The sequence below is a fragment of the Urocampus carinirostris genome, chromosome 3 (assembly GCF_059441175.1).
Source record: "Urocampus carinirostris isolate Australia breed hairy pipefish chromosome 3, RoL_Ucar_1.0, whole genome shotgun sequence".
Classification (NCBI taxonomy): Eukaryota; Metazoa; Chordata; class Actinopteri; order Syngnathiformes; family Syngnathidae; genus Urocampus; species Urocampus carinirostris.
Genome location: NC_142351.1, coordinates 46740361 through 46766368, shown reverse-complemented (window position 1 = coordinate 46766368; position 26008 = coordinate 46740361). Strand labels below are relative to the sequence as shown.

Below are 26008 nucleotides of genomic sequence, written 5' to 3'. Positions count from 1 at the left end.
GCATTTAGGTGTAGCAAACACAGAAATGTTAAGCCCAGCGCACACCTTACGCCAAGTAGTAGCAGTAGCAGTAGCGGTGGTAATAGTAGCAGTTGTAGTAGTCTTACAAGTAGTCTTAGAAGTTGTCTTACTTGTAGTAGTAGTAGTAGTGGTAGTACTAGTAGTAATAGATCAGTTTTCCCCTAACTCTGCAACTATTTTTACTCATAGGCCTAATTTTACCTTTTTGGTTTTAAATGAAAAAAAAAGCTTCAACATCATGTGCACTTCTTTTTATGAGTAGTATATAGCAGTGGTTCTCAACTAAACTGATTTCAGGACCCACGATCCCACCCTACTTACAAGCTGCGACGCAAATCAAGATAATTATTCCATGTGTCGAATGTATCGAATTAAAGGATAGTGCAACTTAAACCAAAGAAAATTGACTATATCCACATAAAAAAAAAAAAAAGAGGATAAGCAAAGCCAAAACGACTTCAAGTAATAATATTCACTTTAATACTTAATTAGCTGCATTTTTAATTGAATCCAAGACGCTTCATTGTTTTTGTCTTCAAGATGATCAAATCTATATTTCATACAGTATATTCCACGCTGTATCTGCATTTGGCCATGCTCAACATGTGTAAATAAATTCATCGATCCTTTTCTTTGGGTTGAGATAGCAGGTTCAAGTCGGATTTGCGGGGAATTATCACCATCCACGGTTAAGGAGTTAAAATGACCCTCATTTTTTTCTTAGCATTTTCTTTGCCAACGCAAAAGCACTGAGAATGGGTCTGGTACTCACTTTTGGGACCCAACCCACCAGTTGAGAAACACTGGTATACAGTACATATGCATGCATTATACAGTATTTCCTCGCCTTTACGCAGTTTACATTTCACGGCTTTGCTGCTTCAGGGATTTGTATTTTGCATTTTGTTATGCATTCTCATTGGCTAAACAGTCACCTCACTAATTAATATTTAACAGTACAGTAGTTATTTGTAAAGAAATGACCCCCAAAAAATGTTGATAATTTTATTTGTTGAACAAATGCTTGAGCATTTAAAAATAGTTTGTTATTTTGTTTCAGTGTATAATAAATTGTATAATAACAGTGTCTGAAATAATGTCTGCCCGGATGCCCAGGGCGTTATTTTTTTAGCGGCCGTACAACTTACGCAACGTTTCCGCCCAGGTGTCCGACAACTTTTTCAAGAAAGAAAAAAAAAATCTTTGGTTTTTATTTTTTTTTTCAAGTCAAACGTTTGTTTATTCCGATTTCGAAATCTTCGTTCGGTTTGGAGATTTCGGAATTTCGGTTCGTTTGGCAATTTGCATACTCGGCAGCCAATCAGAAGCCTGCATCGAATAACTTCGTGCTTCCGGATTCTCCCGAGCGTTATAATGTCGTGCATTTGCATATAATTTTCCAAAGTAGACCAAGAACACATTAAAAAAATGATAAGTGTTGAGGAATTAGGGCAAAACCTCAGCCCCAGAAGAAATATTCAAAAGAAGCTAACAAAATTTATGAAGCTACAAAATGTAAACGTACATTAAAAGTATCATGGAAGAGGAGTTCACCTGGCTTGTAGCAGACGACGCAACGCAAACATTGCATGATTGAAGATGAGTAAATACCGGTACATACTAATGGCAGATGGAAAACAGCGATGTCATATATATGCAATTAATGTTATAAGTAGATTTATAATAAACTTAATTTTATAGTGTTGTTCTGTTATATATTGTGATTATCAATCCTTAATACTTTGCAACAATGTTTTTTTTTCTTTTGCGATTAGTTGTCTTATTGTGTTTCAAGTTGGGAAAAATGGGGCACGCAATTTTATGGCTGGGCAGGCAACTTTTCAGAGTTGTCTGCCCTGGTGCCCTGTGACTTTTTGTCATGAGTTTCAGACACTGATAATAATTGTAAAAAATTAAAAATATATAGTTTTATACTTTACAGATGATGCCTTTTCCAGGTTCTATGTGTAACGTACCCCATGCAATAAAGGAGGGCATTTCTTTACTTTTTGACTGATACATCATTTTTAAAAGTTGTACATCTGGCTTGTTAAGATTAAATCAGGACTTGGGTTTTGCACTTATTTTTATTTATTCTGGATTATAGCTGAGTGGAAGTTGTAATACAACAGCAGCAAATAAAACATATACATATGTCAATTCTTTGGGTGAACTTGTTCCGCCCCCCATCCCCCAAAATAATTCAACAGATGAAAATATATATCTATTTTTTAATGCATCTTTCTAAAATGTGCATTACAAATACGTTTTTCTACATTGGTATCTGTTCATCAACGGGAACTGTAAAGATAAAATCTAAAGACATCATACTATGCTAACAAAATAGACTCAATATGTTGTGTTTACAATGGAGAAACCAAACCACAGAATGTAAAAACAAAAACACATTGTGACCGCTCAAATATGAATTGCATTCTTGCTGGTATGGTATAAGTGATATCATCTTCAATCTTTATTCTTTCTTGCGCAAGTGAACGTAAATGATGCCACTGCACAGCAAGAGAGGAACACAAATCCAAGCCAGGATGAAGCAGTAGCCAAAGTGTCCAGAAGTCGTTTCCCTGTCGTCCTGGAGGATGTCCTTGTTGCGTAACGTGTAGATGAGGACGGCAGATAAGGTTGTCAGGGCTGAATAAAGACATGTAATCGTAAAATATTTAATTCAATATTTTGCAAAGGTGAAATGGTCCTACTAAACTCTGAGAATGTATCTGCCCGTTCCTAGAGAAATTAGTGAAGTCTTTCACTGATTCAGGTGAACAAAGCAGCTCTGTGTTAAGTGGTTTTAACTTTCACCCAATTTATAAAGCTGTTTTACAAGCATGAACATTCACCATTACACTCCAGTCTTGCTTTTTTCCATTAGAGAGCAAGTATTCCTGAAACTATGCCTTACTTATGTTATATCTAAGCCTTTCTATATCCAAATGTCACAATGTTTATTTAAAAAAAAAAAGTTCATTTATTTCAAATATACGTTAATCATATTTTGATGTTGAATGTACTTTATTCTTGTTTTGCTGAAAAGCACTCTGATCAGTGCTAATTTATTTCCTTTCAATTTTCGGTTGGTCCTTATGCATCAAATCATTTGTGGGCAGCAGAGGGCCACAAGCAGTGTTCCCTCTAAGCTGCGCGCGTGCGCAATTGCGCACTGCTTGCACATTCTCAGCGCACAAGAAAATCTAGCCAGCGCACAAAAATGAGGGCTCCAAAATTATTAATTAAGAAGCTTACAAGTGCAAGAAGGTAAAAATACACAGGTTCCCCTGACGCTGTGTCCTAAATGCGGTATTTTGAAGTCTAGTCGAAGTAGAACGAAGTTGAGTAAAGTTAGTAGAGTTTGTCGTGAACCGGCTTCTTCGGCTCGGCTCACTAAAAGGAACCGGCTCTTTCGGGTCCTAAACGGCTCTTCAGGTTGTATTTGTTTCTTTAATCCCAACATGACCAAATGTTATGTAAATATATGCACAAAATGACTTAAAGGAAGGGGGTAATAGAACAAAAAAGAAAAAAAATACCAAAGTGAAAAAGTAGTGAAAAGCTGAGAAAAAAAGAAACAAAAGGAAGAGAAAAACAGAAGGAAAATTTTTGAAAAAGAGCCAGAAAAAAAGAAAAGAAAGAAATGTAGGTAAAAAGTACATCGAGAACAAAAAGAAAAAAGTAACAGCTCGGAAAAAATAAACACAATGAGATTTTTTTTTTTAAAGGAATTTTTTTTAAAAAGTTGAAAAAAAACACGGAAAAAAGAAGAAAAAGTTTGTGTTGCATTCAAATAATTTCCAATTATATCAAGTGAATCTTGTTGCCAACATTGTACTTCCACTAAAAAATGTGATTAAGTACAGTTCCGTATCTTACAATCGACTAAATAAGCCCCCAAAAATGTTAATATTATGCGACAAAATATATCAGGAAATAAAAAGAAATGGATATCTTGTGAAAGAATTGTAAGAACAAACGACGTTTGTAGGCCGTACAAGCTTTGCAATAGTACATGAGTCAATTCATTCAAAAGAGAAAAATAATTTTGCATTGCCGGAAACTCAGCAAAATGTAATGTGATGTCAAGTTTTGGACATGTTTGATAATAACTTAGTTGCCACACTTGGGATTGCTGTTGCTCACTGTTGTTTCAAGCGTCGCTCACCGACTTTGTGTGAACGCTCAGATCTGTGGAAAATTAGACGGAACATTGGCCACAAGTCCTCCATTATTATGGAGGGTTATCTTCTACAAATCTGTTATTATGGATGATCAGCTACTGAAAAAGCTGGTAGGTGCTTGTTACCGATGTAATGGAGCTGAAAAATCATAGAAACGGGCAAGACATGCGGCCCTTGAGGACAAGAGTGCCCAGGTCTCCATCGAATTCACAAGCACCACATTGACTTCAGACCCTATGAGTTCACTCCCTGAACAACAGTGCCTTCTAGTGGCCTAACTAATAAATGCCTCTTGCTGTTCAATATAATCCTGAGGGTAGTGTGAGCCAGCCGTCTTCTTCGGGGAGTGGGCAGGGAATACCCTGGACTAGTTGGACTCGATCCAGCTGCAGGGCAAACAGAAACAACAATTCATTCTTTCACTCACTCACTCACTCACTCACTCACTCACTCACTCACTCACTCACTCACTCACTCACTCACTCACTCACTCACTCACTCACTCACTCACTCACTCACTCACTCACTCACTCACTCACTCACTCACTCACTCATGTTGGTTTAAGATCAGGCGATGGAGGCTATACAAATGGTAAATGGTCTGCATTTATATAGCGCTTTTCAAATCAATGAAGACTTCCCAAAGCGCTTTACAATGTGCTTCACACTTACCCATTCACATACACACTCACTTAATCCCAAAACGAGCGCTCTACCTCCTGAGCTAATGCCGCCCTAATGAGGGCTATACAAATAAATGTGACTTGATTTGACTTGACTTCACTCACTCACTCACTCACAAACTCACTCACTCACTCACTCACTCACTCACTCACTCACTCACTCACTCACTCACTCACTCACTCACTCACTCACTCACTTAACAATTTGGAACAGCCAATCAACCTGCCATGCATGTTTTTGGAACTTGGGAGGAAATCGGAGTGCCTGGAGAAAACCTACTCCGGAACCCAACCCAGGACCTCTGAACTCTGAGGCAGATGTGCTAACCCGTCAATCAACATGCCACCTCAACATTGCAAAAGTGGAAAGTGCCAGGATTCAATATTTGTATGCAATTCTTCCTAATTTACCTGCAAATACTTGACACAGCCCAGTGAAGTAAAAGAGTCCACCCTTGGACATGGTGAAAAGTTGACCCAAGAAGACCAGGAAGGAAACTGAAGAGAAGACCACTGAGATGACCATCAAGACCTGAACTGCATGGAGCCACTCTAAGAGATGCAAATTTTTTTTTTCTTTCTGTAAACCGTTTTTTGTACTCTTTAAAAAGGACAACATATCTCAAATATTCTTACCAGTTTCTTTGGAGGAAGCGCATAACCAAGTTCCTGAAAAGTTGTCATATCGACAGTTGTACCACAGATCCGAGTTCTCCATCCCGTCCCATACCCACCAGGACTTTGAAAGAAAAGGTTAAATAGGATTTAAAAACACTGTGCATCAAGAGTAGAGGTTGGCAATACTGGGAATTCCAGTTTCAATCTCATCCAAGTAAATACTCAATACCAATACTTTTTTCATTGGAATTGTTATAAACATGGAAAAATTGAAGTCAGTTTAGAGTTACGATAAACACAGCACACAAATGTTTTATTTCTTATAAAATAACTACATTGAACATTTTACAGTATAAAAGAATAAATGTACATATTTGTATTGTAAACCGTTTTAAAACAGAAGCCAAGAGAGTTAAACGAATTAAAGGAGAGATGTAATGTAAATACTAAAACTGTATAACAATGTCAACTAGACGACTAGAATATCTTCAATTGCTCAATATTTTGAAAATAAAGTCAGTAAGAAGCTCTTTCAGTTCTGTTGCCAAAGTGACAAATAATTTACAGGTTTTAAGTTACAGAACTGAAACAAATTTACATTTTTGGTTGCAGCTCATTGCTCTCTGAAGGGTGCACTTTTTCATGTGTTTATTTAAGTTGGTGGTGTTGCCAGAGTAGCAGACCACTTGTCCACAAAAAAATACACCTGGCATTGTCCATTTGGGTAGTTGAAAAAGAAGGCCACACGGCACTGCACTTCCTGTTTGGCTCTGTCATTTTGAGCTTTTTAGTTGGGGGTGAGTCCTCGCTTCTGCCTGTCGGGCAGGGTGCAGCAGCAAGCCCAGTTGGGAGAAGTGCTAAAAGTGGAGCTGTCAGTCTTAACTCAGGCATTAACATAAAAATATGGCCAAGGGCACTGGATGAAAGAGAGAAGCGGCGCTTTGAGGAAATGGCCTACCTTTTCCATTGTAGATATGAACAGCATGGCCAAGGTGATGAGATGCAGCAGCGTCACAAACATGAGGAGGAAAGCCATTTCGTTTGTGTCCCGGTTTCACTAAACAAGCGGGGAAATACATTCAACATGACTTTTAGCATTCATGGTCGTGACCAACTTGCCTGTTGCTCTTGCAATAAATATCTGTGTTTCCTGTTTGAGCAAAATACGAACTATGTGTGAAAAGATGTCTTGAATGAAGTATTGGTGCCAAAGAGAATGCCACCACTCTTTGCTACTGGCCAACCTGTGGCAGAGACGTTGAGCTAAGAAAATATTTACCTAGTTCTCCCTTCTACCTCACTTTATTGCCTGATTATGAAAACATGGCAATAATTTGTATATCTTTGCACAAAAATAAAACCAAAAATTGAAGACAAAAAGAGAAACGAAGAAAAAAATATTGTATGACTGGGAGGAATTGTTCAATCTGATCTTTATCGTAGGAGAGGCCCCTCGGAGTGGGTGGTGGGTGAAATTATGTCATTAAACTAATTTCATTCATCAAAGGCGGAGGCATGGAAGGTGATATTTGTCACATAATGACACACACCAAGTCCTGAAATGAAGCTTTGTTCCTTGTAAGAAATAAAAAGAAATAAGTGAGTGGAAAGTGTATGTATTAATGTAACTTATTTACTTTAAATTATCCATCCAGTATCTGCACCGCTTATCCTCAGTAGGGTCGCGAGGGTGCTGGAGCCCATCCCAGCTATCTTTGGGCAGTGGGCAAAGGACACCCTGAACTGGTTGCCAGCCAGTCGCAGAGCACGGCGGCGCAGTGGTTAGCGCGTGTGCGGCATAGTTGTGAGGTTGTGACTTCAAACCTTCCTGTGTGGAGTTTGCATGTTTTCCCCGTGCCTGCTGGGTTTCCTCCGGGCTCCCCGGTTTCCTCCACGTTCCAAAAACATGCATGTCAGGTTAATTGGCCGGTTTGTCCCTAGGTGTGAATAAGTGAGTGAGTTGTCTGTCCCTGTGTGCCCCTGCAACTGACTTGTAATCAGTTCAGGGTGTCCCCTGCCCACTGCCCGAGGATAACTGGGATGGGCTCCAGCACTCCCGCGACCCTACTGAGGATAAGCGGTGCAGATTATGTATGAACACTTTAAACCAATAATTTCAATTTAATCTACTATAAATCATTGGGGTTTGTTATCCTTGAAGGAAGTATATCATTTATTTATCCATTTAATTATGTATTTGTTAAAATATATTAGTAATTTGAATATAAATACAAAAATATACAAAATCATTTACCGGAAAAAAGAGACTCTGAGCATTTAATGTTTCACAAGAGCAAAGTATGGAACATCATCGCCACTGCGTTTGTTTTTAAAGAAAAACATGAAAGCCACAAGTGATGTAACGCGTATTGCATGATGTGAGACTCAAAATTTCGGATAAAATAGTTTTTCCCCAGTGATTTAGGATCTAGTATCATTATTGTCACACACCACTGTCCATCAATGCCTGTCTGAATTGCGGGATGATACTTTACACTGAAAAACAACCAATGACCAGATAATGAAGGTGCTGTGTCTGCGTTAGAACCTGCTATTGGTAACTATTGAAATCAGTACAAATCAATCAATTTGTTTCATTTGGGGAAGCAAAAATCCAATAAAATAAATAGTTGTGTTAAGCCATATGAAAAATATTCCATAAAGACCTAAAAATAAAAACAGAAAAAAACATGCCTCCTTACCACAGTTTTTTTAGCTCTTGCACTGAACCTCAGGAGCAACTTTTCTGTTGTGATCTTGCGTCCAGTACGTGGTCTTCTACTTTCTGGGCTTGCCACGCCCATTTTCTTTTCACACTCACTCCTTCCAAATTTTCCAAGGCAAACGCCCATTTCCTCTGCGCAAAACAGCTCTCTTTTTGTCCGCCTCGATATACTGTACACCACGGAATCTCTACACTTCTTAAAAAAAAAGTCTGGACACACCCGTTGGGACTTGGTAGTGTGTAGAAAAGGACACAGAAATGCAACAGTTTATAGTAGTTTCCAGTTTAAAGTCACCTCTCTGTGGACTCACATTTTAAGTCAAGTCATGTGTATTTGTATAGGCCTTAAACACAAGGAGTCTCCAAGGGCTGCACAGACCAAAGATTATTGCAAACTAAAGCATGTTATAACACCATCCCCTGATCCAAAACCTACATGAGGGCAAGGAAAAACTCAAAAACCTCAACATGAGGAAAATGAAGAAACCTTGAGAAGGGACCGCACATGAGGTGATCCCCCTTCCAGGGTGACCGGGCTGCAACGGATGTTGCAATAACAAACAATACACAGATATTGTCAACATGAAATATAGGTCATTCATGTGCTATAGAATAGAAGTGTGTTTTAAGCTTGGATTTAAATATTTCCACTGAGGTTGCAGATAAAATCTCAGGAGAAGAGTATTCCACAGCACCGGTGCCCGGATGGAGAACGGTCTCCAACCTACGGTTCTCTTCTTGGCTCTTGGGATGACTAGTGGACCAGCATTTTCAGAGCGAAGGCTCCGGACCAGAACATAGGGGGAAATTAAATCTAAAAGATATGAGGGAGAAAGTCCATGCATGATTTTGCATAATACCAACAGAACCTTAAACTCATATCTTAAGCTAACAGGGACCCAATGCAGTTTAGCTAAAATCGGGGTAATGTTATCAAACGTTTTTGTCTTAGTTAAAAGCCTCGCTGCAGCATTTTGTACCAGCTGAAGGCTCTTGATTTATCCAGCATATCACTACTTAACTTAATTGACTTACTGTGTAATTTTAGATTAATTAGAGAAAAACTCACAGTTCATGGTCCACGGGTCCCTCAAACATGCACCACGTCGGTTGGTCTGGACTACTGTTGTACTGACACTGGGGCAAAGTGTTTTAGTTCCAATATAGCAAATATCAAATGACACTCACATTGACCAGTCACGAGTGTCTTACAGAGAAGATATAGCAAGAAATAGAGAGGGACAGGGGCAGCACGGCGGCGCAGTGGTTAGCGCATGTGCGGTACAGTTCTAAGGTCTTGGGTTCAAATCCAGCTACCGGACTTCCTGTGCGGAGTTTGTATGTTCTCCCCGTGCTTGCGTGGGTTTCCTCCGGGCACTCCGGTTTCCTCCCACATTCCAAAGACATGCATTTCAGGTGGATTGGCCGGTCCAAATTGTCCCTAGATGTGAATGAGCGAGCGAGTTGTCTGTCCCTGTGTGCCCTGCGATTGGCTGGCAACCAGTTCAGGGTGTCCCCTGCCCACTGCCCGATGATTGCTGGATGGGCTCCAGCACCCCCGCGACCCTACTGAGGATAAGCGGTGCAGCTAATAAGATGAGATGAGATGAGATGAGATGAGATGAGAGAGAGAGAGAAACAAGGAGATGGAGAGAAATCTTGAAAAAGTGAAAGAGAGAAAAAGAGATGGAAAGAAACAGAAAAAAGAAGCAAACATAGAGAGACTGAAAGAGAGAAAAAGAGAGTGAGAGAAAGACAGAGATGAGAGAGAAATAGAGAAAGAAAGAGAATATGTGTTATTTTGATCCTTTTTTTTAAATCTGCAATTCCAATTATTAATGCACATTCAAGTCAATAAATTGTATCGAGCCAAATTGGCAATTGGCCTTTCTTACAAAACATAGCACTTGTCTTTTCTAAATTAAAAAAAGTTAAATCATAATTCCCCCATGCTGAATTTCATGTTGGGTGTTTTAACAAACCGTTCTCCAGTATTCCAAATGTGTTGTCCCCTTCGGGAACTTCCTAATGGTACGCTCCGTTGCCAAGGTGCTGGTAGAAGCCAGATGACTTCTCTCCTGAGCGCACTAGTCTTTCTTCAAACGTTTGCTAAATTTAGTTCCCACCGAATGGTGAGTAAAGGTTTTTTTTTAACATTTGGCTGCACAATCCACCAATTTTTGTATTTTTTTTCCAACCGAGTCTTCAAACACCGCGGCGATCACCAGCCAGAGGAGAGTTTGACTAGCTTTAGCTCGGTTAGCCTTTGCTCGGCGATAAAACTTTGCAACTCACTTTACCGTCTTGCCAGCACTTAATTTGCCAACGAATGTGTGTACAGCATTTGATTAAACCGAACGCTGGAATTTGTTGTTTAAAAAGAGCTTTTGCGAAGAAAACACTTCTTGGCTGAGCTCTTCGAGTGGGTTAAAAGGAATGCAATTTGTGTTTAAGTTTACAGATCCAAAAACCGATCACCCTGGTCAGACATTCACAAAAAGAAAACAAACATCTTTATTTAACTCCTTAACGTTTTCTAGAAATGAATACAGCATTATAAGTGCTTTGTATACACATTGCATTTCATGGACATCACTTCTGTGCTGCTAAATCCTTACTTCAGCATTTCAGCAGCTCTGTCAGGATTATTCTCACCCTGCTTCAGGCTTTGCATTGGACCCTATTTCATTTAATGAGGATCATATTATTTTACACTGATTTTGACATGTATTTGATGTTTCACAGGGTAACCTGCAGCTGTAATGGAGCATAAAAGGAATTTTGAAGACAATTTTGGCTCATGACGTCCATATGACTTGTGAGGAGAATTCTTCATCCTGAATTTTACATTTTACTCTCTTTTGGAACCACGGAAGCCAAGCCTGATGTTGTGCCTTACATCTTAATGCGTGACCATGGACCACGAAGAGGTAAATATGTCTGCTGTCAATGTGCCTGCTTGACTCATTAATTGTTTTCCTTCTTTGAAATGCAGCTTGTTGGAATGACTAATCATAGTTTGTGATCAGTCTGTTCACATACAGTGCCTTGCTAGCAAGTATTGGCATTTTGATATTTTGACATATTTCAGGCTTCAAACTTATAGATAAAAAAAAATCCAAATGTTTTCTAAGAATTGACAACATGTGTTACACGATCATGAAAAGAAACCAAATTTCTTCAACATTTTATATTGTGCTGACAAATTAAAAAAAAGGAAAAGCTATTGCAAAAATATTGGCCCCCTTTGTGTAAATACTGTGTACAACCTCCATTTGCTACGATCAATGCCTCAAGTCTTTTTGAGTATGTCTCTATAAGTTTTTCACACATTTTACAAAACAGCTCGAGTTCCTTTAGGTTTGATGGTGATCGTTTATGCACAGCATTTACAGGTCTTTCCATGAATGCTCTATAAAAGCCACTGGGAACCTTTCTGGCCCAAAGAGCCACAATAGCAAAATATTTAGAATTCTTTTTTTTGTTTGTATATTTTTTGAGGAAGCCGTACCATATCGTTTCAGCAAAACCGCCAAACCTGCTCTCCAGACTTAAGCTTATTTTTCAGCGCCTTTTATTTCACTGTGTGATGTTCGATAATTTGATGACATTCATGAAAAAAAAAATAATAATACCAGAGGCTGGGTCCCATATCAACAAATATACAGCGATGAACTTGTCTCCCCCCCACAGTTAGGATCGTTGAGGCTCATTTTGAATTTGATTTGTTTTCCCGTAAATATTGGTTTCAAAAAAAGGTGCGGGCAGAGGTATTTTGGATGTCACAAAAAAACTTTGAGTTTACAGATGTATTTAGGGAAGTGGGCACGTGCGAGAGAGAGTGTTGCATGCGGTGTGTGCAGACATCCGCCCAACCCCAACGCTCACCCAATCAATTTGCTCTGTGTGCTTGGCTAGCGTTTTGGGGTGTTTACAGTTGGTTCTGAGGGTTTTAATCATTATGTGTATCAATAGTGAACATACATTATTTAATGAAATTCCATACAAAGGATACCTCAGCGGCGTACAGCCAAAACGGGGTCTGTTGGTGTGACACCTTGACTGGAAACTACTTGAGACTGTGCCCTTTATATACTTGACTGGGACAAATGTTCTCACAATGTTGCTTCAACCTTGCATGCATCAAACTTGAATTTGTGTTTTTTTTAGAATTGGATTGCTAATTAAGAAAACTTACACGAGTAATATTTTATCGCCGAGCCATATGTTCTCATGAAAAAAGCTACCGTAAATTCCGGGCTATAGAGCGCACCTGATTATAAGCCGCACCCACCACATTTTGAGAGGAAAACCGATTTTGGACGTACACAAGCCGCACCTGTATATAAGCCGCATGCGCCCAAATTAAAAAAATGTGATACAAAATTTACCCAGACCCGACTTTAAGTCTCGCGATTGTAACTGAATATCCTTTATTAAAGTACAAGGTCCAATAATCACAGCCGACTAAATGAATGTAAAATGATACCGGTGTTAAGGTTTGATGCAGACCGGCAGAGTCCGGGTCCCGTTGAAAGTAATCCAAAGAAAAAAGTGCATATTTCCAAAGGTAAGGGTAAGAAAAATATATTTCCACTATTGTCCGCTGTGTCCACAAACACTCACTTTTATCGGCCCCACTTCCCGTCAGCCCGCGTTTGTCACGCCTCTTCTTTTTAATTCGCCCGTCCGAAAAATATCAGAATAAGTGTCCAAAATAAATACAAATAAATACATTACAAAAATATACAGTTGCAAATACATATTATACATGTTTACATAGATTTACAAAAAAAGACAGTACACCGAGAGAGTTTTCAAAGCTTTAATAATAATAATATAACTTTCATCCAAACGGTGCCTGTGACCGGTAGCAACACGCTAGCAACACAGTAAACGGGTCTTTTAAAAAAACATACAGTACTTGTAAAAATCACGGTTAACCGTCCTCATCTTCCTCCTTACAACTGAAGCCATCAAAGTCGTCTTCCTCAGTGTCGGAAAGAAACAGTGTCATATAGCCGTCGTCCCACGCTCCCGCAGCCTCACTCGCGCTGTCACTGTCGCTGGTGTGCCCTCCTCTCCGTCACGGCTTTTCGGAACCCGTTGGTGATGGTGGATTTTTTTGTGCTGCCCCACGCTGTCAGGATCCACTGGCAGACTTGCGAAAAAGTTGCCTTTTGCATGCGGCCAGTTTTAGTGAAAGATTTCTTGCCGCTAGTCAAGCTAAGAAGTTGCAGTCTTCCTCGGCGCATATATTCCACCGGTCTAAATTTTACCTTTTGTACTCGAGTGCCGCTGGCGGCCGTTAGAAAAATTACATAAATTGGCCACATCATTGAATAAGCCGCAGGGTTGAAAGTTTGGGGGAAAAGTAGTGGCTTATACTCCGGAATTTACGGTATATCTGGCTCGCAAGTTATAGGTTCCCGACCACTGTTCTATAAGATTGAGGTCTGGACTTTGACTTGGCTATTCTAACACTTTTGCTAAGTGCTGTAACTTTAAAATACCAACTTGGCAGAGACCAGGTTAATTAGTGGCATTGATTTTTGCCAAACCACATTTGCCCTTTTGAAAAAAAAATTGGCAGACTATAGGGTTTTATATGATTTATTTTTCACCTGTGTTTTTTCTTTCCGAGCATGATGCAATAAATATCAAATCACAAAATTAAAAAATCAAGGGTAAATTAGACAAAGGCTTAAAGGAGAACCGTACCTTGAATAACTTTGGTTACTGCTTTTAACATGTCATTTGTTTGTCCATTTAGAAATGATCACATAGTTTGAATCTCGATATGCATTTTATAATTTCTGAGGGTTTTTTTTAATCTGTCTTCTCCTTACTCTCTAGCAGCAATACAACGACTAAAATCTAAGGGAGTGAAGAAAGAAAAATTCACAGAACAAATGTGAGACTCCGGAAGTGAAGCGATGGTTTGGATAAACCAATATAGATGATTTTGAATCTTTCACTTACATTCCTAACTATTTGATTTCTCAACACCTTTATTGCAATTCAGCCTCCTTGAGTCACGGAATCAGCCCTAAAAACAACATCTCTGTCCATCCCCAATATAAGCATAATCGGCCAGAGTAATTCTTGCTTTTTATCCTGGCTTATCTTTTGGCTACTTTTCTACATCTGATTGTGTCATTGGTTCTAATAAGTGCCACTAATAACAACTGATTTTTGTTGTGTTTAACTACAACAAGCCCCCAACACCTGATACGTATCTTGTGACAACAAGCTGCCTGTCATTGGCCACTCCAGGGACCTGATGAAAGAGAGCTTGAATTACACGATCTGCAAAGTATTGAGTTCAGCAACAGGTGTTTAATGTTGGCATCCTGCCCTGAAGTTGTACTCCTGAAAGGCAGGAGCATCTTGTGATAATATAAGATTGTTTCGTCATGTTTTTATCAGCGGTGGCTCACCCCAGGATATCAAATATCATATATGCAAAACAAACGTTTTTTTAATGAAATGCCTTAATCAATATCTTCCTCTTATATCCACCATTGTTCAACAACAGTATATTTCAACTGGTGGGTGGCGGACCTGTTTTCAGTGGGTTCCAGGCCTTTTCCTTGACAAAAGTTGTGGGAAAACAAAAATAACAGAGGGTCAATTACACTTTTTATCGGTAGATGGCAATGATAATTGATAGCCACAATTTTATACCACAGAAAAAGATTGGTAGAATTTGTTAACACGTGTTGAGCTTAGTGAAACCCAGATACTGCAATCTATTTTCGTAGTTGATGAGGAGCAGAACCCCCCGCAAGATGTGAAAATCCACCAAGAAGCACTCCTCACCCCATTTCTAACATGAGCTCTGCCGGCCCCTGCTTACAGCAAAAGTCAACCTGGGACAACAATCGCATTTGCACGTGTGCTGTTCATTTTAGGCAGAAAGAACAGCACATATAGAGCAGCCAACCATGAGGAAATGTTTCCCTCTTATCCACCACTCTCAGCAATAGTCAATCAGGGATAATGGTTTACGGCCACAACGATGAGTTTCATTTTAGGCGGGCAAGAAAAAAGTATGCACACGGCAATATGCAATTGGGGCTAAAGGATCACGACAGAATGAGGGCAGTAACTTTTCGGTGGACAGAGCTGCAGAGGCCAAACAACAATGCTGCACTTGTTAATTTTTTGTTGTGAAAATCTTCATCGACTTGAAAAGCATCAAAGGGAATATAAGTACTCAAAGTTGTTATGGTTTTGCTGGTCATTAAAGTAAACATGAATAGATTGTGCCATCACTGGTTTAGACTGCTTTTCTAATACATTTGAGAAGTGACATTTTTTTTCTTTATCTGGTTTGAGGCCGAGAATTAGGCTAGGATGTTGGGTCCTCAAGTCAGACCAGTTGAGAACGTTTTTAAGTGATTTTAATGAATCCTGAAAAGTCAACTTCATTTTTTTGATACCTAGGTGCAAGCGGAGATGGACCAGATTTCTGCGCGTCTCCAGCAGGATGGTTTGCCTCCAGGGGCTAATCCGGAAGAGCGCCAATGCCACCTTTGGAGGAGTCTCCTTGACACTGAGAATCAGCTACAGCTGTCAGCCCAGGAGCTTCGTAGTCTGCGCTCTCAGCAAGCAAATGAAATGAAGGAGGTTAGGCTAGCTATTAATTTGTTTATTTAATTATTATTATTATTATTTACCTTTTTGGTCTTCAGTACAATATCTTTTTATTCTGTTTATTAATTTGTTAAATTCGGCCTCTCAGATATTAGAACACTTGAGCTGACCTGCGAGGTTGCTGTATTCTTTCCTCCTTGGCGTATTTCTATCAAAAAGCACATTTGCTTGCATTATCCAGTTTTAACCAGTGAAGGCCATTGAATGTTTCATTGGCATAAGGTTGAGGCTGATGGCCATGAAGGTTGGGCCGACTCCGTATAAGTGGAAGAAAATGGCTGGAGGGATGGATGGAAGTAGTGAAACATTTATTTTTCCAGATGTGTTTTTTCCATTGTACAATGTTTTTTCCATATCACTTATTAAGTGTTGTTTTTCACATTCACACAGATTGATACAGATTGATGATTTTAATTGGTGGGAGGCAATATGCCTTCTAATTTTCCACGGGTCTGAGCGTTCACACTAAGTTGGTGAGCAACGCTTGAAACAACAGTGAGCAACAGCAATCCCAAGTGTGGCAACTAAGTCATTATCAAACATTTCCAAAACTTAACATCACGTTACATTTTGCTGAGTTTCCGGCAATGCAGAAAATATTTTTACTTTTGAATAAATTGACTAATGTATTATTGCAAAGGTTGGACGGCCTACAAACGTCATTTGTTTTTACAACAATTCTTTCACAAGATTTCGATTTCTTTTTTTTCCTGGTATCTTTTGTTGCATAATACTAACATTTTTGGGGGCTTATTTAGTTAGTTGCAAGATACACAACTGTATTTAATTACATTTTTTAGTGGAAGTACAATGTTGGCAACAAGATTGACTTGGTATAATTGGAAATTATTTGAATGCAACACAAACTTTTTCTTCTCTTTCCCTGTTTTTTTTTTTTTTTTTAAATGTAATCCCTTTTTAAAAAATCTCATTGTGTTTATTTTTTCCCAGCTGTTACTTTTTCCTTTTTGTTGTCTATTTACTTTTTTTCCTTTGTTTATTTCTTTCCTTTTTTGGGGGGCTTTTTTTCTGAATTATTCCTTCTTTTTTCTCTTCCTTATGTTTCTTTCTTTCTCAGCTTTTTACTACTTTTTCATTTTGGATTTTGGTATTTTTTTCTTTTTTGTTCAATTCCCCCTCCCTTTAAGTCATTTTGTGCATAAGTTACATAATATTTGGTCATATAGGGATGAAAGAAGCAAAAACAACCTGAAGAGCCATTTAGGACCGGTGAGAGCCGGTTCCTTTTAGTGAGCCGAGCCGAAGAAGCCGGTTCTCGAAAAACTCTAAAAACTCACACACGCAGTTTAGAGGGAACATTTCGTTGGATAGATTTTCTTGTACGCTGAGGATGTGCAGGCAGTGCGCGATTGCGCACGCACGCAGCTTAGAAGGAACACTGGTGGGAGGCCTGATTCTTTATGTTTTTAATTCTTAGATGGACAACTACGTAGCACATATCCGTGGCCTTTTGCAGCAGCGTGAGTGCATAACTTCTGGCTATGAAAGAGACAATGAACGACTACAGATAGAGATCCACCACATTCGACAGCAACAAGGTGAAACATTTCGTTCAGGGTATATTCTGTGTACTCCTTGTAGATATTTTAGGATTGTTATAGGTTTGAGTGAAATCTTAGGATGCATTCAAACTGCACAATAACTTTTATAGGTGCTCTTAAATCAGTGGTGTCCAAACAACGGGTCCGCTCCACATTTGGTCCGGCCTCATTAACAAGAGGATTTTGTCGCGCATTTTTTTTTTTACCTAAAAAAAAGAACGTAATGTCTGGGTGCACGCCTAATTATTACACCTGCAATACTAGTGATACAGATGACATATGAAGAGGCATTTGCTTTTAGCGCAATATAACCCTATCTTTGGTCACGGTACCAGAGATGAATGTTGTTGTGCATTCCACACTTTACAATGACTGTAAATTGCAATAAAACACACAACGAAATTAATGTAATTATTCTGGTATCGTCACTATAAATAGTGTGATAACAAGATTAAATCTACTGCCATTTCAAAAGTCATTTACAATTTATTATTTATTCTATAAATGGTGTTAATGATTATTTTCTGACTTTTATTCTGTGAACAATCCTCCATGGTTATGTGGTTGTAACTTTCTGGAAAATAATACATTTTTACATTTAGGCACACTTTTTCTCTTACAAACTTACCCCCTGTCCCACATCAGAGAAGGGAAAAGTTATGTGGGGACTCCTGCCTTAAATTGATCATCTATAAACTTTTTAATGTATGCTATTCAATGTTTGTTTATTTACTATTGTTTGCACAACTTTCTGTTTACGAATAAGCTCATCGGCAAAATTGAGAACAATAAAAATTCCCTTAAACATGTCCAGAGTCACCCTCAATGTAAACCTGTTGCGTGAGCCTTACATCTCTCTCTTTTTAGAGATTCAGTGCAAAGAGCTTGCGGAGATGTTGGCGCAGGAAGATCTAGGTGAGATGGGGTTGAGCAGCCCCAGTGAGCAGGTGGCTTACCTATTAGTGGAGAGGGCAACTCTTCTGGAAAGACTCGAGAGTGCTGAAAGAAGGGTGGAGAGGCAGACCAACGTAAGGGAAGTCCCAATACAGGTGAAGAACACACAGTTCCATAAGTTCTGCTTACAGTACATAGACATCTAGTGACATTCTCCTTATGAAGGCGTTTCATACTTTTGGGTAAAGTCAACACTTTTTAAAAATTAGTGGACGTGCTGCAATAACATGGATGTAGCAGTCTTCTGGATTCAATTCTTAGACATATAGAGTAGATCTAGGCTGCTTTAGTAGTTTTGTATTTTTTAGTTTTACATATTCTGATCTCTTGTGATACGTTCCCTCTTTATACCTAACATTTTTTTTTTTTTAAGTGTGTTTTTTAATTTTTTTAAAGACAGGTTGGGGGGATCTTGGGGGTGGTAATTGGGAAATAAAACATACTTTAACTTATAGGTGGATATCTTTGCTAATTTTAAATATTTCTCTCTAATCACGGTGGAAAATATTTAATAAAATATCCCAAATTGTCTACCATTTGCTAGATAATACACTTTTGACTATTCTAAGGGGTGATATTTTTTTCCTCCAATAGATGAGGCAAAATATTTTCAAATGAGAAATTATATTCAAAATAAGCAAAACTTTCCTCCAATGGGGTGAACATATTTTTGCACTGCGTGCAATGGGAGGAAACAGTTTTTCTCATTTCAAGTATTTATTTCTTATTTTGAAATACTTTTAACTTGTCTTCTAGTGGGTATTTGAATTAATCAAATTGTCTACGACAGCATGTAAAATACTTTTCCCTAATCTTGGCAGGAAATAGAATTAGAATTATTTTTATTGTCATTGATAACAACAAGCTAAACATTGGTTATAACAAGATCAGGCGTGGCACTTCAAGATAAACTTGTAATGAAGACTTAAAAGAGGAAAACAAGATTAAAAAAAATGTTAGGATAAATAAGCAAAACTATTCACAAGGTTGGAGAATGGCCTAAGAAAAAATATCTATCATCTATAATCCACTGTCAGAAAAGATACTTTTGCTAATTTTGAGAAATGGGGTGCAAAGTTAGAACGCTATAACATTTCTGACAGTGAAATAAGACTTTTTTTATGGTAGGAAAGAAAACTGCTGATGGAAAAGTAAAGATCGAAACTAATATCCGTGTCATATAATAATTGGTAACGAAGCTGCTCTAATGCTTAATATACACACGCAAAGTCGCAAACACACACCATTTGTTGTTCTGCTACACACATTGGCCTTTGCTTTCAGCAGGGTCCATCCCAGACTCCATGGAAGAAGCTGTTTGGGTTGCGCAGGTCTGCTCAGAACAAAAACGATATTACGCCTGTAGGTTCCTCATCAGTACGAACTAACTCGACTAACATGCGTATGATTTGAAACGACCACAAGAACATTTGCTTCTGTGGCTTATTTAACTATTTCGTTGCTTTTTACTTCTGGTACCTGCATGACCACGGCAATGGTTTTCTCATTTATACAACCTCATTAAGTAAGTGATTGAATCAGAGGGGCTGCAACGGCATGTCGTACACCAGCATGAAAACTGTCTGTTGATGCACACGTGCAGGTTAATTATAAAAAATGTCATTTGATACTTTGCAGATGTGTAGTGATAATGAACACAACCCAATCTTCAAAATGCATGTCTCTGACAACATCCACTTTATCTCCTTCTAGGCATCCTGTCTAATCCTCCTGTTATTATTGCGGGTCTCATCCAACAACAGGCACAAAGTGAGGAGTTGTGCTCCGAGCAAAATGAACGTCGACGGCTGGAGCGAGACTTGGAAGAGGCGTCACGCAGGCTTGAGATGGCTCATCAGGAAATCCGTAGGCTTAACAATGAGCTGGATGGCGCCAAAGGCTTCAGCATGGACCACAGTGGTATAGTACTACCGTGAACGTCATCATGTGGCAATTTTCCTGTTGCTCCTTAGCACTGCTGTATTTATTTTTATAGCTTTTTGCAAGAAAATAAGGCACATTTAAACCACAAATACAAATGCTTTTTAATCTCAGGGTCTGAGCTTCAGGAAACACTAGAGGAACTAGAGATTTTGAAGAGCGAAGTGGACAAACTGAAACAATGTGGTGAGATTGTCAATATTGCATTACTAACATTCATCTACTGCACTGCAAAAAAAATATAAACCCATCTGCAAACCTTTTTGCCGATTTTAATCATTCCTGCTCTAATTTCAAGTTTAGTTTTTTTTCATAGTAGAATTAGAATATGTTTCTGTAGTGCAGTGGTTAGCACATTCAAGTAGAACCTGATATGTCACTGGTTCAAGACCGGGTGCAAACATATAATGGCCTCGAGAGAGGTGGGCACCAACAAGCTGTATATGCTAAGGCCACACCATAGGAAATGTTGATCCCACAACCCCTAGTAGTTCAGGGATACAGCCAACCAACCAACCAAGAATGAGAACATTTTAATTATTTTAGACATTTTTTGTGCTAATTTTGGTAGTGAATCACTCTCTAAATGAGCAAAATTATATGCTGTCTCCTAGATAAGCTACATTTGCTCATTGTATGCTTACTTGTATTTTTGTATTAGAGAAACTCAAATATTCAAAACAAAATAGTTTATCCCCTGTGATTAAGGTTAGGGTTCCTTTTAGTATCCGCAGAGCAGGATGACGTTTTACACCAAAAAACAATGGCGACCAGATGCTACATCAGTTTCATTTGAGCGAGCAAACCCCTACCCCCAGATAACCACCTAGTGAGGGATGAACACCACCAAACTACTTGCCCAGGACACGCAACAGGAAGTGTAGCCATGACGACCCAGGTGGTGAAAGGATCCGTGAACGTGATTAGAGAAACAAGATTAAATAAAATTAAATCATAAAAACTCCTCTAAAAATTAACCACATTTTCTGCCTATGGGGTAAGATTTTATTTTTGCAGTGTGCTTTAAAAGGGTTTATTTCAAATTCATTCTTTTATTTATCTGACATTTGAACTTTTTTTGGGTAAAATGAGAAAGAAAGGTTACAGGCAGGCTAGTGTTCTCTCTTATGGATGTTTACTATATTTGTGTTCTGTGACCCAATGCTAAATCTCTTCCACCCTGGTCATCCCGGAAGGGGGATTACCACTTGTGAGGCCGCTGAGGTTTTGAGTTTTTCCTTGCACGCATGTTGGTTTAAGATCAGGCGATGGTATAATTGTAATCCTGTGCAGTCCTTTGAGGCATTTTTGTGATTAAGGGCTATACAAATAAATATGACCGGACTTGACTTGAGGCAGGCATTGCAAATTGTCTCATCTCACAGTTGGTAGATTGTTTTGCTCAATTTATTTTTTGGAATTCTTTGTAAAAAATAGGTCTCAAAATATCACCCATCTGCTGAATAATATACTGTATTTTTTTTTTTTTCCAATAATATTTTTTCTTATTTTACATGAAGACTAAAAAGATTATTTGTCAATGATTTTCTTTTTTCTTTTTTTTTTTTTTTTTTTTACAAAAAATGCTAATAGGGTAACGTTTTTTTCTTAAATATTACTCAAGTAACATGCAGTGCAACTAATATAAACTTTGTTGAGGTCTTTCTACTACATCCCACATAAAGCATGAAATATTATACAATCCTTGCATTTCTGGAACTAAATGAGCCAAATGAAAGATGAATGAAGGATTCAGTTGAATTGGTTTAGTGTTATTATGTTTTCAGATATAATAAAGCTTCAACAAACCAACGAGAAAAGTAACAGACTAGATGCTGACAATCGAAGCCTACGGGAGATGGTGTGTTCTCTCGAGTCTGAGAAGAAAAAGCTTCTTGAGCGGGTTAGTATTACTGTTTGTCATAAATCAATTTAATTTGACATTATACAAAAAATTGTGGTTGCATTTGACCAGTTGGAAACAAGGAACATTGATCAAGAAGATTTTCTGAAAGAAGATGGCAGTCAAACCAACAGTTGCAGCAAACTGCACAACCTGTCTGGCTTTTCAACTAAAGAACATCATTTGACACACAAACGGTATGAATTAGGTAATTAACCATGCTCTCTATTACACAATCTTTTTATGTCATCATTGTTCGTCAGTTGTCATGCAGTGATTGAGGACTTGCAAGTTCAAGTGAAGGAGCTGGAGCGTCAAATCCAAAGACTACGGAAAGAGCAGGAGGAGCTTGAGGAGAGAAACGAGGAGTTGGAAGCTTTGCTTGGTGAGGCCCAGAATGCAAGCAAGGAGGAGAGGCTTCGACATGATGGAGAACTGGAGGGACTGCATCGACGGGTAAAAACAAATCCTTTATTCATTGGGAGAGTTTGAGCTGGATTTTAGGGGCTTCACCGTGGAATAATAAAGTGGTGGTGAACTGGTCAATCAGATCAAACAACTTGAAGGGGATCATAAGAAGCAGGAAACTCAAGAAAGATTTTCGAAGAATGGCGAAGAGGTCAGAACTAACGAGTCTTTCTTGCAGCTGGTAAGACTTGCTTTGTTAACTTGACAGTTCTAGCTTCCTTCTCACTACTTTTGAAATATGAGAGATAGCTTATTGAGTCATTCAAGTATATTTCCCTTTTTATGGACTATATTACCATAGGATATGAAACTTGCACTTCGAAAGCAACAACTATGACGAATGAAGGCTTGTCTTGATCCATCAGTTTAATTTTTTTATGAATACCCTTAAATTACATAAAAAAATACAAATGAAGCATGTTGTCTATTTAAATATGGATTGAAAGTAATTGGACATTTATGTTATTTTTCCACTGATCATTATATACATGGTTATAATAAATTCAAGACTAGCAGCTTTGATAAACAACATCAAAACAGAAGGAAAAAAGGGCTGACGGGATTTTTGTTCTTGCTGTTTATTGTTAGTTTTAAAGTTGTACAATGTAAAGTACACTGCCGGAATCACTTTGATTTGGTTTGATGAAATCAACTTGGTGCATTCAGGGTGGCAGATAATTAGTAAATGTCCAGCAGCCTTCTGCACATTCATAGTTTCTTTAAGATTTTGGCATTTTAAAGGGATATTGTTTATAATTCAGCGCCTCCTTGCGCTAAAAAGGAGTGTCATTTGTAAAAATTAAAAATAAAAACTATTGATTTGAATAAGAAACAATTATTAATGAAATATCATATAAAAGTGATTTCTTTTAATACTCATAGGTCAAGAAGTTTGTATTTATTTTACATAAAATAATTCTCACCGAGAGGAAGCTGACAAGACTGTCTGCCATTTTGTTGCTATGGGTACCCCCATTGGCCAAAAACCTCTTCAAAAGCTATGCAAGAAAACAAGAAGAAAAATGGTGCAGTTTGGTCATTTTGAGTCTCCAAAGTTACTATTCTTCTTTTTGCTATGTAGCACTCTTTTTCGGTTGTGATACACAATACACTGACATCTTATGGTCAAATATAACACAGTGTCCCTTTAATGTGTAAAATGTTGATGCTAATACTTTAAAATTGTTTGGTCATTCTTGCGGCATGGCAGCTGAGTGGTTAGTGGGTCTGCAGCACAGTTCTGAGGTCATGCGTTCAATTCCAGCTACCAGCCTGTGCAGAGTATGCATGTTGCATGTTCTCCCCCGTCCCCACCCTGTCCAAAAAAACATGCATGTCAGGTTAACTGGCCGGTCTAAATTGTCCTTAGGTGTGAATGAGCGATGAGTTGTTGGACTCAGTGTGCCCATTAACTGGTTTAGGGTGTAGCACAGCACCTACTGAGGATAAGCGGTTGCAGATAATGGATGGATGGTCATCCTTTGTGTTTGATACTAAGCTACTTTATTTGCATACATTTGCAAAAAGGGACCTTCTTGATCAGCAGCGTTCGCACAGGTGTTTGAAGTCCTTGAAAATGCTTACATTTTGATGTTTTCATGAATTGAAAAGTGCTTGAATTTTGGATGAAGTGGTTGTAAATACTTGAAACTGTTGCCATGTTTCTCAAGTCTGCTTAAAAATGATCCTGACACTCCTCTCTGGTGGCTTTGCGTTGGCATTACATTTCTTCTTCCCTTAATACGAATGGCATCTGGCATTGGTTTGTAAAGCATTAACCTGGGAAAGGGTAGATGTCTCTGAAGAGGACAGGTGCATGCTACACCTAAACAGGGCACTATGAAATGTTATTAGTCCAAAGATTACGGATCAATTATGGGCCATGCCAAAATTAAGGTAGCGTTTCCCAATAGGAAGAACTTCTTGCAACTGAAAATGTGAACTACATATTGTTGTCATTTTTACCCAACATCAATGTGGGGAGAGATTTGTCTCTAAAATATTAACACACATATATCGTTTGGATCCACAAATATACTTGAGCTTTACTCAAGATTTAAAAATCATATGGCTAGATAAATGCACTCACAATATTAAAAATTGCATATGTAAAGCTTCAGCGTGGACCACAGTGGTAAAATACATGATTCACACCAGATTTCTTCTTTTAATTGTACTGGAATAGTGGAAAATTGGCTTTGAAAGTCTTTAAGAAGTTTTTGAATATGGCCATCAAAAAGGTGTACAAACACTGTAACTGTTAAATATTTAGAAATTGCCAAAACCCCCTACAATGTTGCCTTAAAAAGTCTTGAATCTAAAGTAAACATTGTTTTCATTTTCCCATCTTTCAGCAAAGTTTGGGGAGGTGTTGTCAAGTAAAGATGACGAACAAGCTTATAATCAAAAGCAGGAATAAATGGTTAATGTCAATTTCAATGCTTTCCTTGCACGCTAAGTTTAAAAACTTCCCTGGTTCAAATCAAACTAGGGGTCTGAATCACTCTTCTTGTGACCGTTACGTGCAAGAGGTTAACACTAATAACGCAAGCAAATTTGTTCCTTTATGTAAAGCACTTACGGGACAATGGCCCAGAGAGAATGGCCTTACTGGAAGCTCGACTTACTGAGGAGAAGGATTGGAGGAAACAACTAGAGCTTGACCTCAGCGCTGCTCAGGCCGCTTTAAAAAAAGACAAAGAGGTATTGTACATTACATGGCTTTAATGCATGGGCTGCTTATTTTCCACAGAAACACAGCATTTGCTTATTCCCACCAAGGCTTTGCAGATTGGTGAAAGAGAGCTGAAGAAGCTAAGACTCGAGGTCAATAGTCTTACAACTGAATGCCAACAAGGAAAAACCATCATCAAGGGTCTCAACCAAGTCAAAGGGGAAAAGGCAGTTCTGGAGGAAAAGGTTTGGCAGTTTATGTCTTCATACTTAGTTGCTGTGTATTGCATCAAAATTAAGTAGGAAAAAGCCTCCAACTCAAATGCATGGCCCATCCTTTTTGTAAGTTTCACAAACTTACTCTTCCTAAATGCTAAGATCATGAACTAACCATGAGTTATTGTAAACTATGTTCATAAAAAGTGTTTATATTATCAAGGTAAATGTGTCGTACAACAAGTAAAATCCTCACGTTAAGGTGTCGTGTGCCACCCACAGATCATTTTGTTAACTTTAAATATATTGTTGAATTTCAGGATTTACTGTATTTTAAACATTTGTATTTTTAAAATTCATTGAATGTTGTACTTATTATTAAAAAGAGCAAAGTTATA

General features: G+C 38.4%; 2 protein-coding genes across 2 annotated transcripts in view; one reads left to right on the top strand and one right to left on the bottom strand.

The window, feature by feature from the left end:
- Nucleotides 1-2089: 2089 nt before the first annotated feature.
- Nucleotides 2090-8299, bottom strand: emp3b (epithelial membrane protein 3b (MAM blood group)). Its single transcript, XM_088330019.1, has 5 exons — nucleotides 8212-8299; nucleotides 6468-6566; nucleotides 5528-5630; nucleotides 5303-5443; nucleotides 2090-2670 (listed from the first exon to the last, which is right to left on the bottom strand). Exons 2-5 carry the CDS (start codon nucleotides 6543-6545, stop codon nucleotides 2495-2497), a joined length of 498 nt encoding a protein of 165 aa, XP_088186145.1. The 5' UTR covers nucleotides 6546-6566; nucleotides 8212-8299; the 3' UTR covers nucleotides 2090-2494.
- Nucleotides 8300-10273: 1974 nt separating this feature from the next.
- The window catches only part of ccdc30 (coiled-coil domain containing 30), a 29847-nt gene continuing 14112 nt past the window's right edge, over nucleotides 10274-26008 (top strand). Inside the window, exons 1-13 of the mRNA XM_088332091.1 lie at nucleotides 10274-10366; nucleotides 10980-11164; nucleotides 15684-15866; nucleotides 17332-17452; nucleotides 18323-18504; nucleotides 20173-20329; nucleotides 20465-20536; nucleotides 22138-22253; nucleotides 22326-22450; nucleotides 22517-22709; nucleotides 22804-22902; nucleotides 25296-25424; nucleotides 25503-25640. Coding sequence (XP_088188217.1) covers nucleotides 11150-11164; nucleotides 15684-15866; nucleotides 17332-17452; nucleotides 18323-18504; nucleotides 20173-20329; nucleotides 20465-20536; nucleotides 22138-22253; nucleotides 22326-22450; nucleotides 22517-22709; nucleotides 22804-22902; nucleotides 25296-25424; nucleotides 25503-25640 — 1530 coding nt within the window. The 5' untranslated portion in view covers nucleotides 10274-10366; nucleotides 10980-11149. The remainder of the gene's footprint in view (nucleotides 10367-10979; nucleotides 11165-15683; nucleotides 15867-17331; nucleotides 17453-18322; nucleotides 18505-20172; nucleotides 20330-20464; nucleotides 20537-22137; nucleotides 22254-22325; nucleotides 22451-22516; nucleotides 22710-22803; nucleotides 22903-25295; nucleotides 25425-25502; nucleotides 25641-26008) is intronic.